Genomic DNA, 13,347 nt, shown 5'->3' with positions numbered 1-13,347 from the left:
CTCCGACCTTTGGGCGGGAAAAGGCGCTGAGGGGCGGCGCGCTGCAGTGCTGTGAGGAGCGGCGTCAGACGCGTGGTGTCCTGTTGTACCTCAATAAAAGCTGGGGTTTGAACCGACAGCCGTTCTGCTTGAGGAAAATTGTACAGAAGAGCGGCAGACTTTTCCTTTAAATAATTACAGAGAGACTATTTCACGCTCAGCAGTCTTAAATCGTTGAGCTATTCATGAATTACTACCAACAACGCGCCCTGTTTATTTACTACAATGCGCTATGTGTCTGTGGGACCAGTAATTAATAATCATCAAACTCACCTCCCATAATTAATAGAGCATAGAGCTCCCTTTGGTATCTATCTTTATTAGCAGCAGCAGTGGGAGGGGTGGGAGCTGAGGTGAAGGGCAAAGCTGTGTTACATTGTGAGAGGGACCTCAGGGTTACTCAGTGAGCATACACTGCCTATCCAACCAGCATACCTCATCACAGTTACTTGGGGTTTTTAAAGGAGTTATTTCACAATACTTTGCTGTTAAAAATAAACAAAGGGAGAATTCTTCAGCTCCAGCAGCAGAACTTCTTGCTGGTTGAGTGAACACGGCTGTATCCTTGCTGAGACAATGTGTTCTGCAGATGGGGTGAAGGACCACCTGCATCTTCCAGTGCACAGCAAAACACTGCCTGCTTGACAGTACTCCAGAATCAGGACCAGAATGACAATTCCTTAAAGGTGAAGATGGAGTTAGTCTAGTACGGAGCATGCTGTCAAAAGACTTCCATTAACATTTAGCTTCACAATTAAGGTCTCTGTCCGTGTTGGATTCTGATGTAGTCAGGCAGTTCTGGTAGTGCCTTTTTTACATCTTACATTTCCAGGGATTTGTTACTTTTTAGCCGCAAATTCTCCTAAACTTACTTTTTAAAGACCAGATTTTTTAAAGGAACTGGGAGGTTTCCTATCTGTTGTATTCCTCTGCTGCTGAGATGCACTCTCCAGCTCCAGATGTCTGTGTAGTCAATCGCAAAGAAGCAGAGCTTTTACAGCAAGGAGTATTCCCAAGCAAACTACAGAGTAGCGCACAGCAGCTGAGCTATCATTAACGTCAAAGCCAACAGCAAGAGCTACAGAAACGATGGTCATGTGTTGGCCACTGCTTCAATGTCTAAGATCTGAGGAACGCTCTACAGGACAGGAACAACAGCCCTGTGCATGGAGGTGACAAGATTTCACACAGACATGAGACAGGTTGGTGCTTTGTGCATTGTGCATACTGGTGGGGAGAGAACATAAGCTACAGTCTGTCAGTTCTTGCACAACCATAATTAACACAGATGTAATTTTAAAAAGCTGTTGAGATTCATGAAATGCTATCAACTGAATGCATGTCTTCATTTGCAGCCCTCGCCCACTGAAAGCATGATACCTTTATTTTAATTGTCTGTCTTCTGCAGCTGATGCCCAGCCCCACTGCCCCTCCTGTTCTTCCACAAGCATTCCTCTGCACCTTGCAGCTGGGGAACCACCCTGGGCTTTTGCTGTTATTAGCTGCAGAATTCTTTGGCAATTGCTGATGAGCAGCTATGCCTGGGTCATCTTTTATCTCTTGATTCCCACATTTCCCACTTGCTGTGTTTCTTCCTAGTATAGATCCTATTCTAAATACTGCTAAAATTCTTGCTATGGTTCAAGAACTCTGGGCATGGAAATAAATATTTCCATAGTCAGAACAGGAGAATAATAGCTATATTTCTGACTTCTTTTTGGAAGATGATGATTTCAGTTTATAGCTGTTGTATTATAAAAAAAAATAATAATACACTTTTGGCACCAGCAGCATGGGAGTTGAATGTGAGAGACTGTGAAGCATTTTCAATCCATCCATCAGCTCAACACTCAGAAGTGTTAATAGTAATTAAAAACTTTTTTCCTCGAAATACATTTCACACTTTGCACATGCTGAGAAATCTCTCTCACCACGGGAACTTTCAGATCACTTGTCCTCTGCAAAAACAGGTACAGTTGTCTTTTGTCAGAACAGAACAAAGACATAAGGAAGTACAGGTTTCATTTACTCCTAGGACACTGAAGTCTATTAAGTGCCAGTGAACTAATGAGCCTCTCAGACCTTATGTTGTTCTGGCTTGGATCAAAGCTTAATTTTCCTTAACCCTTAAGAAACTAGCTGACTCCTAGGCTGATACCTAGGAGTATACAGTTCTTCTATACCTCCTACCCCAGGTTTCTGCTTTTTCTTTCTTTTTTTTTTAAATTGTATTCAAACTGGGACATTAATAGAGCTTGGAGATCAAGCTAGGTGAAAAATCCTTGAAGAGTATCTTGGCACTAAAACAGAAAAGAATGTATTATGAATGCAGTGAGAAGGTAAGAAACGCACATTAGTCTGTAGCATGTCAAAGAAGAACACAGAACAAAAACATCTCATCTTGTTGGAAGAACAAATGAGAAATTATACTATGTTTTCTGGGCAAAGTATTTCTTGGCAAATGAGAGATCACTGCTATGCCTTCCACAGCCAAAAAGACCTATGTTGTTGTCATTACTAACTACGAAAACTTCTAGGAAGTATGTTCACTGTTAAATTTCACATTACAAAAATTTGTGTAAAATTTCTGTGGAAAAAAAACGACAACATTGAGATGATGTCAAATAAGGTACAAGGACAAACAAGAATTAAACAAAAATATGCTTAGATTTTTAGTTTAAACCCATCTGCAAGGAATGACTTCTGTGACTAAGTAAGAAGAGAAAAATGTTAACACAAAAGGCTGTGTGTGAAACTGATAGGTCAAAGACTCAGAGGCACTGGAAAAAGTAGATGCTGATCTCTCATTGCTTGCTCACATTCATAACTTGTCTCAAAACTGATTTTGCCTGAGGTTTTTGGGCAGTAAGTCCAGATATATTTGCCATGCATAATACAATAATAAGCATCCAAGGGAGGAAGATGAGCTCTTCTACAGTATAATTTAGAATGTGTTTTCTTTTGGGATAAGGTTACGGATCTGATGGACACAGGTACAAATGTAGCAGTTGTTCTCAATATAACAACACACAATAATTCTGATGAAAAAGTCAGCAGTATCTGAAATACAGAATATATCTGATGAAGAGGTCTGCAAAAGTCACAGCATACTGGGAATTATAGTACAAACGTGAATCTCAGAATCTACTGTTGCACCAATGTTATTGCTATTATTTTTCATAATTTGAAACAGCATAAAATAACTGCTGCAAAAGCAGGAATGATAGCAATAAAGATGTTTGGTTCTAAAGAGGAACGTGAGATGCTAGACTTCTAGATAAGAAAGCAATGAAGTAAATTATTTACAGGTAGAAGAACCCAGAACTTACTCCTATGTTGGAAGCCTGTATTTTAGTAGACAGTAGGTTCAAAAGGGAGTTTGGGATCCCAGAACTGTTTTCAATCAGGAATGATCTGGTGATCTGATTAGTGACAAACATAGGATGGTATCTCAACATACATGCAGGGAAGCAGTAAAATGTAGAGAATGGCATTTTCATTTTATAACACCAGAGACAAAATTACTGGAATACTTCATGAGGTCTGGGTACACCACTTCTATGGGAATATTAGCAAAGCAAATCTCACTTAGGAATTTTGAGTCTAGGAACAAAAAGGTTTGTTCCACAGAAACGTGTGATTTTACACCAAACAGTTCTTCATTTTCTGAGACAGGAGCATAACGAGATCCAATCCTGGAAGCTGAAGTCAAACAAATTCAGACTAAGTGCGAGGCAATGGCTTTAAGGACAGTTCACTGGGGGATTAGCTAGGGATACAGCAGACTGTCTGCCTCCATTAACCTATCTTGGAAGGTAGCTCATGAAGATACAATAAGACCATTTTAAGTTGTAGGCTTGGTAAAAGTACAAATATATATGTGGCATGTAGGTCAGAGTAGATCATCTCCTCTCCTTTAGAGTCCATGATTCTACTAATAAGGTTTTAAAAACAAATACTATATTTCAGGACTCACCATATGAATATTAGGGACATTTACTATGATTCTCTGTTTTTGAATAGATTATTTTGTGAAATAAGGGCTATTTCTGTAATTACTGTATTCAAAAATCATGGATACTTATTGTCCCAGGTTACATTCACATGCCAGTGCAGAAGGAAAACCAAACCTGTTCTTACAGATGAGAAAGCATTTCCAGAAGTATAAAGAGCACTTAAACATCTTCTGTTAACTATTCTTTCAGAGCATCTGCTTTTGAAGGATGCTCTTCTTCCAATTTCAGTTTGTTTTCTGCTGTAACTCCTAGAATTGCTTCAATATCCTGAATTGCCATCTGTAACAGATTCAAGGAATACAAGTTATTTAATGGACATTATAATGAAATCTAGCAGCCAAAAAGCACAGCTGGTTGTACTTGCTTCCAAAAGGTAAAAAGTGTTCCACGGGAGAGGATGCAGCAAGTAAATTTACTGTTACTTTGAGTCTGCTACAATAATATAAAGTATGTGCAAAACTTTGAGAAATAAAAATATATTTCCTTGCACTTTGTATTTCTAATCAGCTAACAGGTGCTTTACTTCACAGATGTAAATCATTGTTAGTTCACTGTGAAGATTTCCCTGTGATATTTTTCTTCAGTGGTTGCTTTTGGCTCCCTCACACTGAAAAAAATATATATATTTTGTTTTTCTGTAACAGGATAAAATTTAATTATGTCTTCTCTAGAACTCTCATTTCACAGTCTGCTTATCAGAGGAAAATACTGTCAGAGGTAACACTGGAAACAGTCTGACAAATTATGTGATGTGACTTCAGTGCGAATCCATAACACGGTGCTCCCCTCTACCTTTCTACAAAATGCTTACAGACAAAATCTCAGAAACTTCGTGAAGTAAAAGATCGTATAGTTTAGCAAAAGAACTGCCTCCGGAAATCTCTTTTTGGCAGCTGGGTTGTCACAAAGGAGCTTCAGAGGCGCTCCAGGGGGAACATTCCCAGCCTGACAAGCCTCAGCACTTTGTCCTGCCTCCACGGGCAGCTCCTGAGCGCATCCTCTGGCACACAGGGGTGGGCACTGTGGGCAGACTGAAAGAGCGGAGAAACACGGGGAACAAAACTGATGGCAAAAATTAATGGAACCAAAGTTGAAGGATGTGAAGTAACAAACTCTGAGTCTGCCTGCTTAAATCAGAGTTAATAATCTAAGGAATTATTAAAAATGAGAAACTTGTTTCTAATTTGAAATTCCTACTTTGATGATGTTTCCTTAAGATAAAATAGACAATTGAGACAGAACTGTCTGAAGCAGCGCCAGTAACTCCTTTGCTTCTTACAAGGGAAAATCAGGAGCACTGCATTGTAAATGACTTCAAGCTGGAGTGTGCCTCTTCTCAAAGAAAAAGTTTCAAACTTAAATTTAACTAACAGGTTCCTTGGGAGACTTACTGTATTGACCTAGACACTGTAAAATACATACCGCGAGCAATAAGAAAGGAATGGTTTAGCACTTGTTTATGATACAGCATGAGGTATTTTCAGCCCTTGTGCAGAAATTAACCAGGATCGTTAGTTAATTAACACCTCACCTTAAAATTGGTCTCGCCTTGCATATTAGGTGCTGATATTTCTTGATGGATGATGAAGAGATTGCGAGCAAAGGTCATGAGGACCCCCTGGAGATCCTCTCCGATTGTTCTGTTAATGATATCCAAACAAATGAGTTTACCAATGATTCCCTTCACATGCTTAAAAACAATCGCCCTCTCATTTGTGCCTGTCTGGTGATGGAATTTAATGAGGATTTTCAATCTCACAAGGTGGCAATCTTCAGGGAGATATGAAGGATGAGGCTCCATTTTAACTTGTCAACAGAAAGGATTTGTGTAATAAATAATTTTTATTAATCAACAGCAGAAGTAAGCAGTAAGGTTTCAGTTACTCCAAGTAAAAGACAGTCTTTGAGTTAGGAGTGAGACATCAGAACACTTCAAATACCTGGATTAGTTTTCGAAGAACTGTTAATTCTGCCTGCAATTTGTGAAAGACGTCTAATAGGAATTTCAGCAGTATCAGCATTTCTTAGATTGCTGTATCTTTCTTAGAAGTACAAACATTACCTTGTGAGGATTTGGTTTCTCAGTGCTACAGACTCTCAGTACACATAGGATATCAGATATCAGAAGAACAGTGTTCCTCGTTTGCTTACTGGAGCTGACAATAGATCTCCAGTGTAGTAAAGTGGATTATACAGATGCTTTAGGTATGTTGCTGATGTCCTATCACCTTATATCCTTGAAAATGCCACATTAAGATAATGAAATTGCACTGGAAAGCTAGTGGAAGACAATCTAGGATCAGAATATATGGCAAATATATGACAGCGTTCTTACTAATTTATTATTACAACTGGCAACCCATGCTGATGATCCAGGAGGTGGTGGTGTTTTTCACCAAGGGGAGCAACTTCTGAAGTATTATCCTAAAGGAGTCAGAAAGAACGTAGGTAGGATGCAGTGTCTCTTACATACGGGCTCTATTTTCCAAGGCACATAGCTAATAATTAAAGTGAAATCCCACAGGTGGGGACAACCTCTACAACCTCCAACAGCTTGCAGACTCCTAAAAGGACAGTTTACCAGTGATCTTGTCTTCAGTTTCTCCACATTTATCTTGCATAACTCCCATACTTGCTATCTACCTGTCTCTGCACTCATTCTGTTTTAGCCTCAAGGAAAATTAATCCAATGAAAGAGCTTTCAGCTGAGTTATTGAGCCAAATCAACTCCCAGAGGTGTGAAAGTACTGAAGTCACTACACTTGTTTGTTTTCTGCATGACTTTTGTTAGAACCCAAGCCAGCACACACTGTGGTGCCTCTCTTTTCAGATCAGCTGTGTTCCCAGCTGCTTATCAGTCTGCATAACTGACAGTGTTTACTTACATCATTCCCAATCTGCATCGCTTCTGATCGTCATACAATATAAAAACAGTTCCCTGTTTTTGCTGTGAAATAGAAAGACAAATCTGCTTTAATTATTCCTAACATAGTGATAATTATAACAAATACATTGGACAATAAGTAGATCATCATATCTAAGAAAGAGTAGTTTGGAGTTGTGTGCAATGGATTATTGCTCAGTTAAGTAGATTAATGCTCTAATTATTGTAGAGAATACAATATATTAACTTCATCTAAAAAGAATACACACATCAAAGTCCATTCAGTAGGAAATACTTCTGTTGTAGTGCAACAAGAGATGGTCATAATAACCTTATAACTGTGTAAAGAGACAATTTTTATTATCAAGAGACAAGCTAACCTCTAAAAGCTTTATCCTTGCTTTAATTTAGACAGTGAAAAAGTTTAGATTTTTCCTGTTCTTAAATTTTGTTCTGATAAACACAGGGCATGAACTTCCATTAACCTCTGCTCTGGTTCATCATGGGCCTGATACTCATGACTGCACTGGCAACAGCTCACGTGGCACTGTGAGAGGGCTCATGAACAGGTGCCATTCCTGGGGAGAATTTATACTGAGATAACACAAAAAACTCTGTGTTTCCCAATGAAACCCTGTGCCGTGGATCTGAAATCTCTTACCTGCTCTTCTGTCCTACCTAACACCTTCTACATTCCTTAAATTTTATTATTTTCCTTGTTATAATTCTGTTCATAAGCCTTAAACATTTCCTTTCCTAGCAAGGACTGCATTTTCATTTCTTCATGCCTCTCCTGTTCTCCCTTCTCACCTGACCTCTTTGCCTCTGAAGGTGTATTTTATGGTATGGGTACATAAACGTGAAATGGCCTTGTTAGGCCAAGTGCTGTTGTGAGAACTCTGTGTTAGTGCTGTCCTAAGCCCAAGCCCAGCCCCTGGCTGACGGCTATAATCCTTTTTGCCCACATTGCTGTGCAAATAAACCAGCCAGGAGAGCGTTCTCTCTGTAGTCTCCAGGAGAACAGTGTCTCACTCCCTGGTGTGCAACTTAAACATGTGGTAACACTCCATCCTTGGCTGCTTCCAGGCAGAAGCCAAAGCAACAGACATCTCAGTACTGTGGTTTTTCAAGACTCATATCCCAGATGAAGTAAGCTACCAGGTGTTGGTTATAATACTAGAGTAATTTTTGCAGGAACGGGTGAAGACTTTCACTTACAGTTCATTAATTAGCATCATGATAGCAATTTAAAATAAAATTAATGGTGATGTTTTCTTATAGGTCCTCTTGAACATAACTCCAGTCTAAACACACAGCAAGGAGCTAGCTCCAGCAGAACACTTTATATTATGCTCAACCATATACTTCAATTTTACCTTTTTCCAAATGGCTTCACAGTATGAGAAGTTACATACAAAAATTATGCAGAATGAATATCATGATTTGTAGTCTTCTTACCTGGAGGTCAAATCCAATACCATGAGCTTTACACATCTGGAGGAGAACACTGTAGTAGATGACTGAAAGACTGGAGTGCCTCAGCTGACTGCTTGCTACTGCACAGCGGCTGCTTCCTGGAGAAAGCTGGAGAGAACCACACAAGTTTCTCTGTTTTCATGCCATTTTATATCAGAAACTAAGATGTTTCTATCTAAATAAAGGTGTTTTTTTCCCTTCAGTTTCACTAATGTAAGCATGAGCTAGGGCCACTGATTCCTTCTGGAGGAATTCCTGTTTGTAACAATGTCTACTGCACATAGGCATTTCCATGCAGAGAGATTAAATCCTCTCCTTACACTGTACACAAACCTGTACATCACAGATGTAAACTACAGAATTAGAGAATTAGTGACATTTCAAGTGCGTTTCTTCAAGACTGAGTGTGTGATCTTTTCCCTGGAAGTGCTTGCCCAAGCTCAGCGACTCCAGGGAGCGATTCAACTGGTATCAGCGGGTCTGTGCTATGGATGAAAGTCAGTACAGCATTTGAGTTCAAGCTCAATCAGTGCTTAAGCCTGGAGAACAGAAATGTTGCATTGCATAGAATTTGATAGAGATGTTCTCCTAAACCAGGGAAGGCTTTTCTGTAATGTTCTTTTGAATACTGGACTCTCTGATCGGAGTGGGGATACTGCACATTGAAGCGTGTAATTTACAGTATTTTCTCCAAAATAATATTTGTTTTGACAGTGACTCATTTAAGTTGACATAGTTGAAATCCTTATATAATACATCTCTGCCTGAAAATTAATCATGTTTATAATATTCTGAGAATTAATAACACCCATTGCTCAAGTCATTAACTTAAAAAAGGAGCTTCCAAAATCTGTTCTCTGCAGTAGGGGACCACAAATAAATGAATGCTTGATAAAATAATCCAAGTAGCAGTTTAACAAGCGTAAACTTGAATGTGGCTGCAATAACACAGAACTATTGTTTAAGGGTTGGCATCAGGTTGATGAGGTGCTTATTTCAGCTACAAAGCATGCATACACATGCATAATGAACTGCAGTATGAATTATTAATGTGTTGCTTATTTAGCCTCATCTGTCTAGAAGATAATGTATCCTAACTATAATGAGTGATTGGTTTTGTACATAATTACAGTAGCAGCAGTATCTAGGAAATTTGTTCTTTCAAAGAAGGATTTCTAAAAATAATATCATCACACAAACTGAGTTGCTGCTCCATTTTATCAAAATCAAACCTACTAGGATTGAGAATATATAATAAATTAAAAGGGACAGAATCATTATTAACATCATAATTTCACACAAAGTGTTTTACTTAATCATTCATTACAGATCATGTGCTGTAAAAGCATTTGTCTCCTTGTTTGTTTGTTTTTTTTTCCCTAAAGATGCTTTTCAGAGAGAGCACTTTTTTATAGTTAACTCTTAAGGAGATAAAAACCTCAGAAGAAAGAAGAAAAATAAAGAATATAGTGACAATTTATGTTAATTCTGACAGAATTTTAATTAAAAAAAGTTGCTACTTGATTACTTTTCATTTCTAAAACTTGTACTACTGGGACCAATCTTATCTAATTTCCTTCTCTCCAACTAAAAGTGGTTACTTGACAAGAACCAATAGATCAAGAGCTCATTAACCTCTGAATTACAGATCCATGACATTTTTGGAACAGTGCTACACTCCTCCTCTGTCAGAAAAAGGGGAGTTTTGACTCTTCAGTCAAAATATGTAAAAGCAGCGTCTGTCTTTCTTACACATACCTGTATACATACACTTTTTAATCTCTGACTTTCCTAACGGTCTTTCTGCCCTTTTAGAGGGACAGTCTCAATGTTGAGAAGTCTTATTAAGTCCTCCACCAATAAACATTTTAATCTAACAGGTCACCATAATAAAAGATAGCTGTGTTAGCCATGAACGCACCCATGGTAGGTTGCTAAGGGTTCAAAGTAATATACAAATATCTTCTGTAAACTCACATCCCTGTACGGCACTGATGTGGACACAACTTAAAGAACTCAGAGAGATTAAAAGTGAGACTGACAGGAAGCAGCAAGTGCCAAGTCACAGCATTCCAGTTCCTACCTTGGGAATGCCTGGCTACCACAACAAAACCTACAACCCCCAACACCTGGGCATTGTGTGCAGCACAACATGTAGCACTGAGTGCGGATGAGTCTCACCTGGCAATGGAGAGCAGTGAGATCAAGCAGGGGAGACTGCAGGACTCGGCTGTCCTGCTTTGTCCTGCAAACTGCTGCCTTCTGCCCCTTAGGCTTCGTAACTGGTCCAGAGAGAGCAAGGAAAGGGGAATACAACCGCATGCTCCTGCTTAAGGAGCTCAGGGTGCTAAGAGCTCTTCCTGTTCAGATGGCTGTGCCCGTAATTAATACTGAATGGTCAGGTGGCTCCAGTGCCGTGCAGAATTTAACGAAGGTTCTGAGAACCAACGTTTGGGCTTAACATAAGTGAGAGCTCAGAGGGATTTACACGTCTGGATCCTTCTGTGGATGGAGCCGTGACTGTTGCACATTTAGCTTTGTGCATGAAAGTACAAAGCTGGGGTAGAACTTCAGTGCTGAATTCTGATTCCAAATCATAGTGCGTGAGCTGAAGGCTCGGATTTCCTTGTGACTGCTTTTTAGTCTCTCCTATAGAGCAGTGCTTGCAGCTCCTCCCTTTTTCTTGCAACTTAGAAACTACTAGTTTTTTTCAACTTGAAAGATATTTATTTAGAAGTTAGTTGCTATCACAAATCAACGTTATTGAGTGCAAAGGATAAATAATCAACTACCCATAGGCATTCAGAACCTTTATTTTAATTTCTAATGCAACAGTATCCCATTTACTTTATTAGCATTCTAAAACCTAAAAGCAGCAGTTTTACTATTCAGCTCCTTCAGAGCGGTGATCTAGAGCAGATTTTTAACTTTTCAGTAACTTATATTAATAACTTTATTTATGAAGAAATCACTGCTTACTGTTTTTGTCTCCTTGAGCTGAGTGCATTGGCTTTTCATTTTCCTTGAACCAAGAGGTACTTCAGAAAGGCCAGAGCAACAATCCATGTTTCCATCTGACACATAGAGCGTGAGCTGAGTCAAGGCCAGCTGGTCACTATAGCAAAGGTCAAGGTCTGTTGCCCATACCTGATCAAACACAAACAGGTGCGTTTAAAAAAGAACAAGAAAGGTGAGATTCAGCAATTGTCATCTATTCCTACGTACATGTTGAAAATGTATACTTAGGGTTCCCTTGTGCTGGTGCATTACTGGCTCCAGTAAAACAGTCAGAACTCCCAAGAAACTTCAAAAATAATTTCTTGGTGAGAATTGAAAGGTTAAGGGGAAGACGGATACCTGTGCTACCAAGGTTTTAGCAAGGATTAGTAGAAGTAGGTCAACTCAGCTGTGAAACCTGCATCACATTAAATAGGTAATACTAAATACTAAATATCACACCTGAATTTTTAACTGAAGAATAATTAAGATTAAATAAAGTCAAACAAATAGGTATTTTTAGATAGAAAAAGGGAAGTTCTAGAAGGCAAAGTTTAACTGAGTAAAAGAAGTAGAGAAGAGTGGAATCTGTGTGCAGGAGTACCCCAAACACAGCCACATCCATCCTGCCTGATTACACATTACTGCACCCTGCAAAGAGGTTGCAGCATCTCCTCCTCCTTGGAGATCTTCCCAGGAAGCCTGGACATGGGCTTGGGCACCCTGCTGTGGGTGTCCCTGCTGGAGCAGGACTTGGAGCAGATGCACCCAGAAGTGCCCCTCACCTCAGGCATGCTGTGGTTTGGCAGGCTGCACCAAGCCTGTGAGATCCTCTGCAAGCCTGTACTGACAGAGGTCGATTCTCAATGCAAGAACCTGCGATATAAGCAACATGGCGTTGGTTTGAGTCTTACTGACCACAAAGAAGCCCCTTGCCAAGTGGGTAGCATTTGCTCCCCCTTGGGTTTATTGGAGCCTGTGGGTAGCACAGATAGGTAGGAGAGAAGCCCACCCCACCTACATGCAGGTCTCACTTGCAGGCAGTGGTAGAAATCTCACAGAACCCCCAAGAGGATTTCAAAGTGTTAGAGCCTGTGGAAGCCTGCAAGATTAGTGGACAGTAGGAGAATGGAGCACTACAAATTCTTTCTGTGACTCTCCTCTGCCCCAACAACCTGAGCATGGCTTTACTCATGAGTTTTTCCCGTTTAAAAAATGCTCGTGCCTACGATGCCAATGAGAAATGTTAATGCACACAAATATCTGCCCTACAGTGGACCCTTTTAAAACAAATCTAACAGTGAATGACTTGAATAAGCCTCTGAATGTTAAATGGCATCATTATAAGGATATTAAAAGGTCAGGCAGTCAAGGCCTCTTGGTAAACTGAAGTTAATTTCTGAATCATATTCACATAGTAATGCCCTTTTTATAATGGTGAATAAATCACATCAGTAACAGTTGTTAATAACTAACTGCCAAGTATCTGGTGCTGTATTAAATATCCTATTTGTCAACTTAAATATTTCCTGCTGCACGGTATAAAATGCAAATCGGATGCTAATAGCTAGCTTTACTTAGTAAAAGGGGAACGTTCACCAATTACAGTGCTTAATTTTCTTCAATAATTTATTCTTTATCATCACTTCTGCAAGACAGGAAGGAACTTTCCTATCAATTTGTACTTCTCCAGTATGTGCTAACATTTTCAATAAGTAGTAATTATAAACTATCCATACAGTAAACATGTTACATTCATTTCCATAAATATTATCAACAGATCAGTAGTAGCAAACGTGCTTTGAACCTTGTTTGAGTTGGATTTTGGATTCATGGCTAAAGTTTTGCCCCCACAATAGTTGGCTAGGCTCTGTGAGGAGAGCAGGGATTATTGCTATCCAAGGGCCGCTCAACAGCACAGAAAAATGAACTAGC

The 13,347-nt window shown here is 39.4% G+C and overlaps 1 protein-coding gene across 6 annotated transcripts in view; it reads right to left on the bottom strand.

The window, feature by feature from the left end:
• Nucleotides 1-14: 14 nt before the first annotated feature.
• IQCH (IQ motif containing H) overlaps nt 15-13,347 on the bottom strand; it is a 62,254-nt gene continuing 48,921 nt past the window's right edge. For all 6 annotated transcript variants that reach the window (XM_019619590.2, XM_019619591.2, XM_010717602.3 and 3 more), the window contains 5 exons: nt 11,395-11,562; nt 8,398-8,523; nt 6,941-7,002; nt 5,587-5,695; nt 15-4,334 (listed from right to left, as the gene is read on the bottom strand). In XM_019619590.2, the coding sequence (XP_019475135.1) occupies nt 4,233-4,334; nt 5,587-5,695; nt 6,941-7,002; nt 8,398-8,523; nt 11,395-11,562 (567 nt within the window). In that variant the 3' untranslated portion in view covers nt 15-4,232. The remainder of the gene's footprint in view (nt 4,335-5,586; nt 5,696-6,940; nt 7,003-8,397; nt 8,524-11,394; nt 11,563-13,347) is intronic.

Source organism: Meleagris gallopavo, chromosome 12, assembly GCF_000146605.3.
Source record: "Meleagris gallopavo isolate NT-WF06-2002-E0010 breed Aviagen turkey brand Nicholas breeding stock chromosome 12, Turkey_5.1, whole genome shotgun sequence".
NCBI classification, from domain to species: domain Eukaryota; kingdom Metazoa; phylum Chordata; class Aves; order Galliformes; family Phasianidae; genus Meleagris; species Meleagris gallopavo.
Note: the sequence above shows the minus strand (reverse complement) of the source record. Positions and strands in the feature narration are given on the sequence as shown.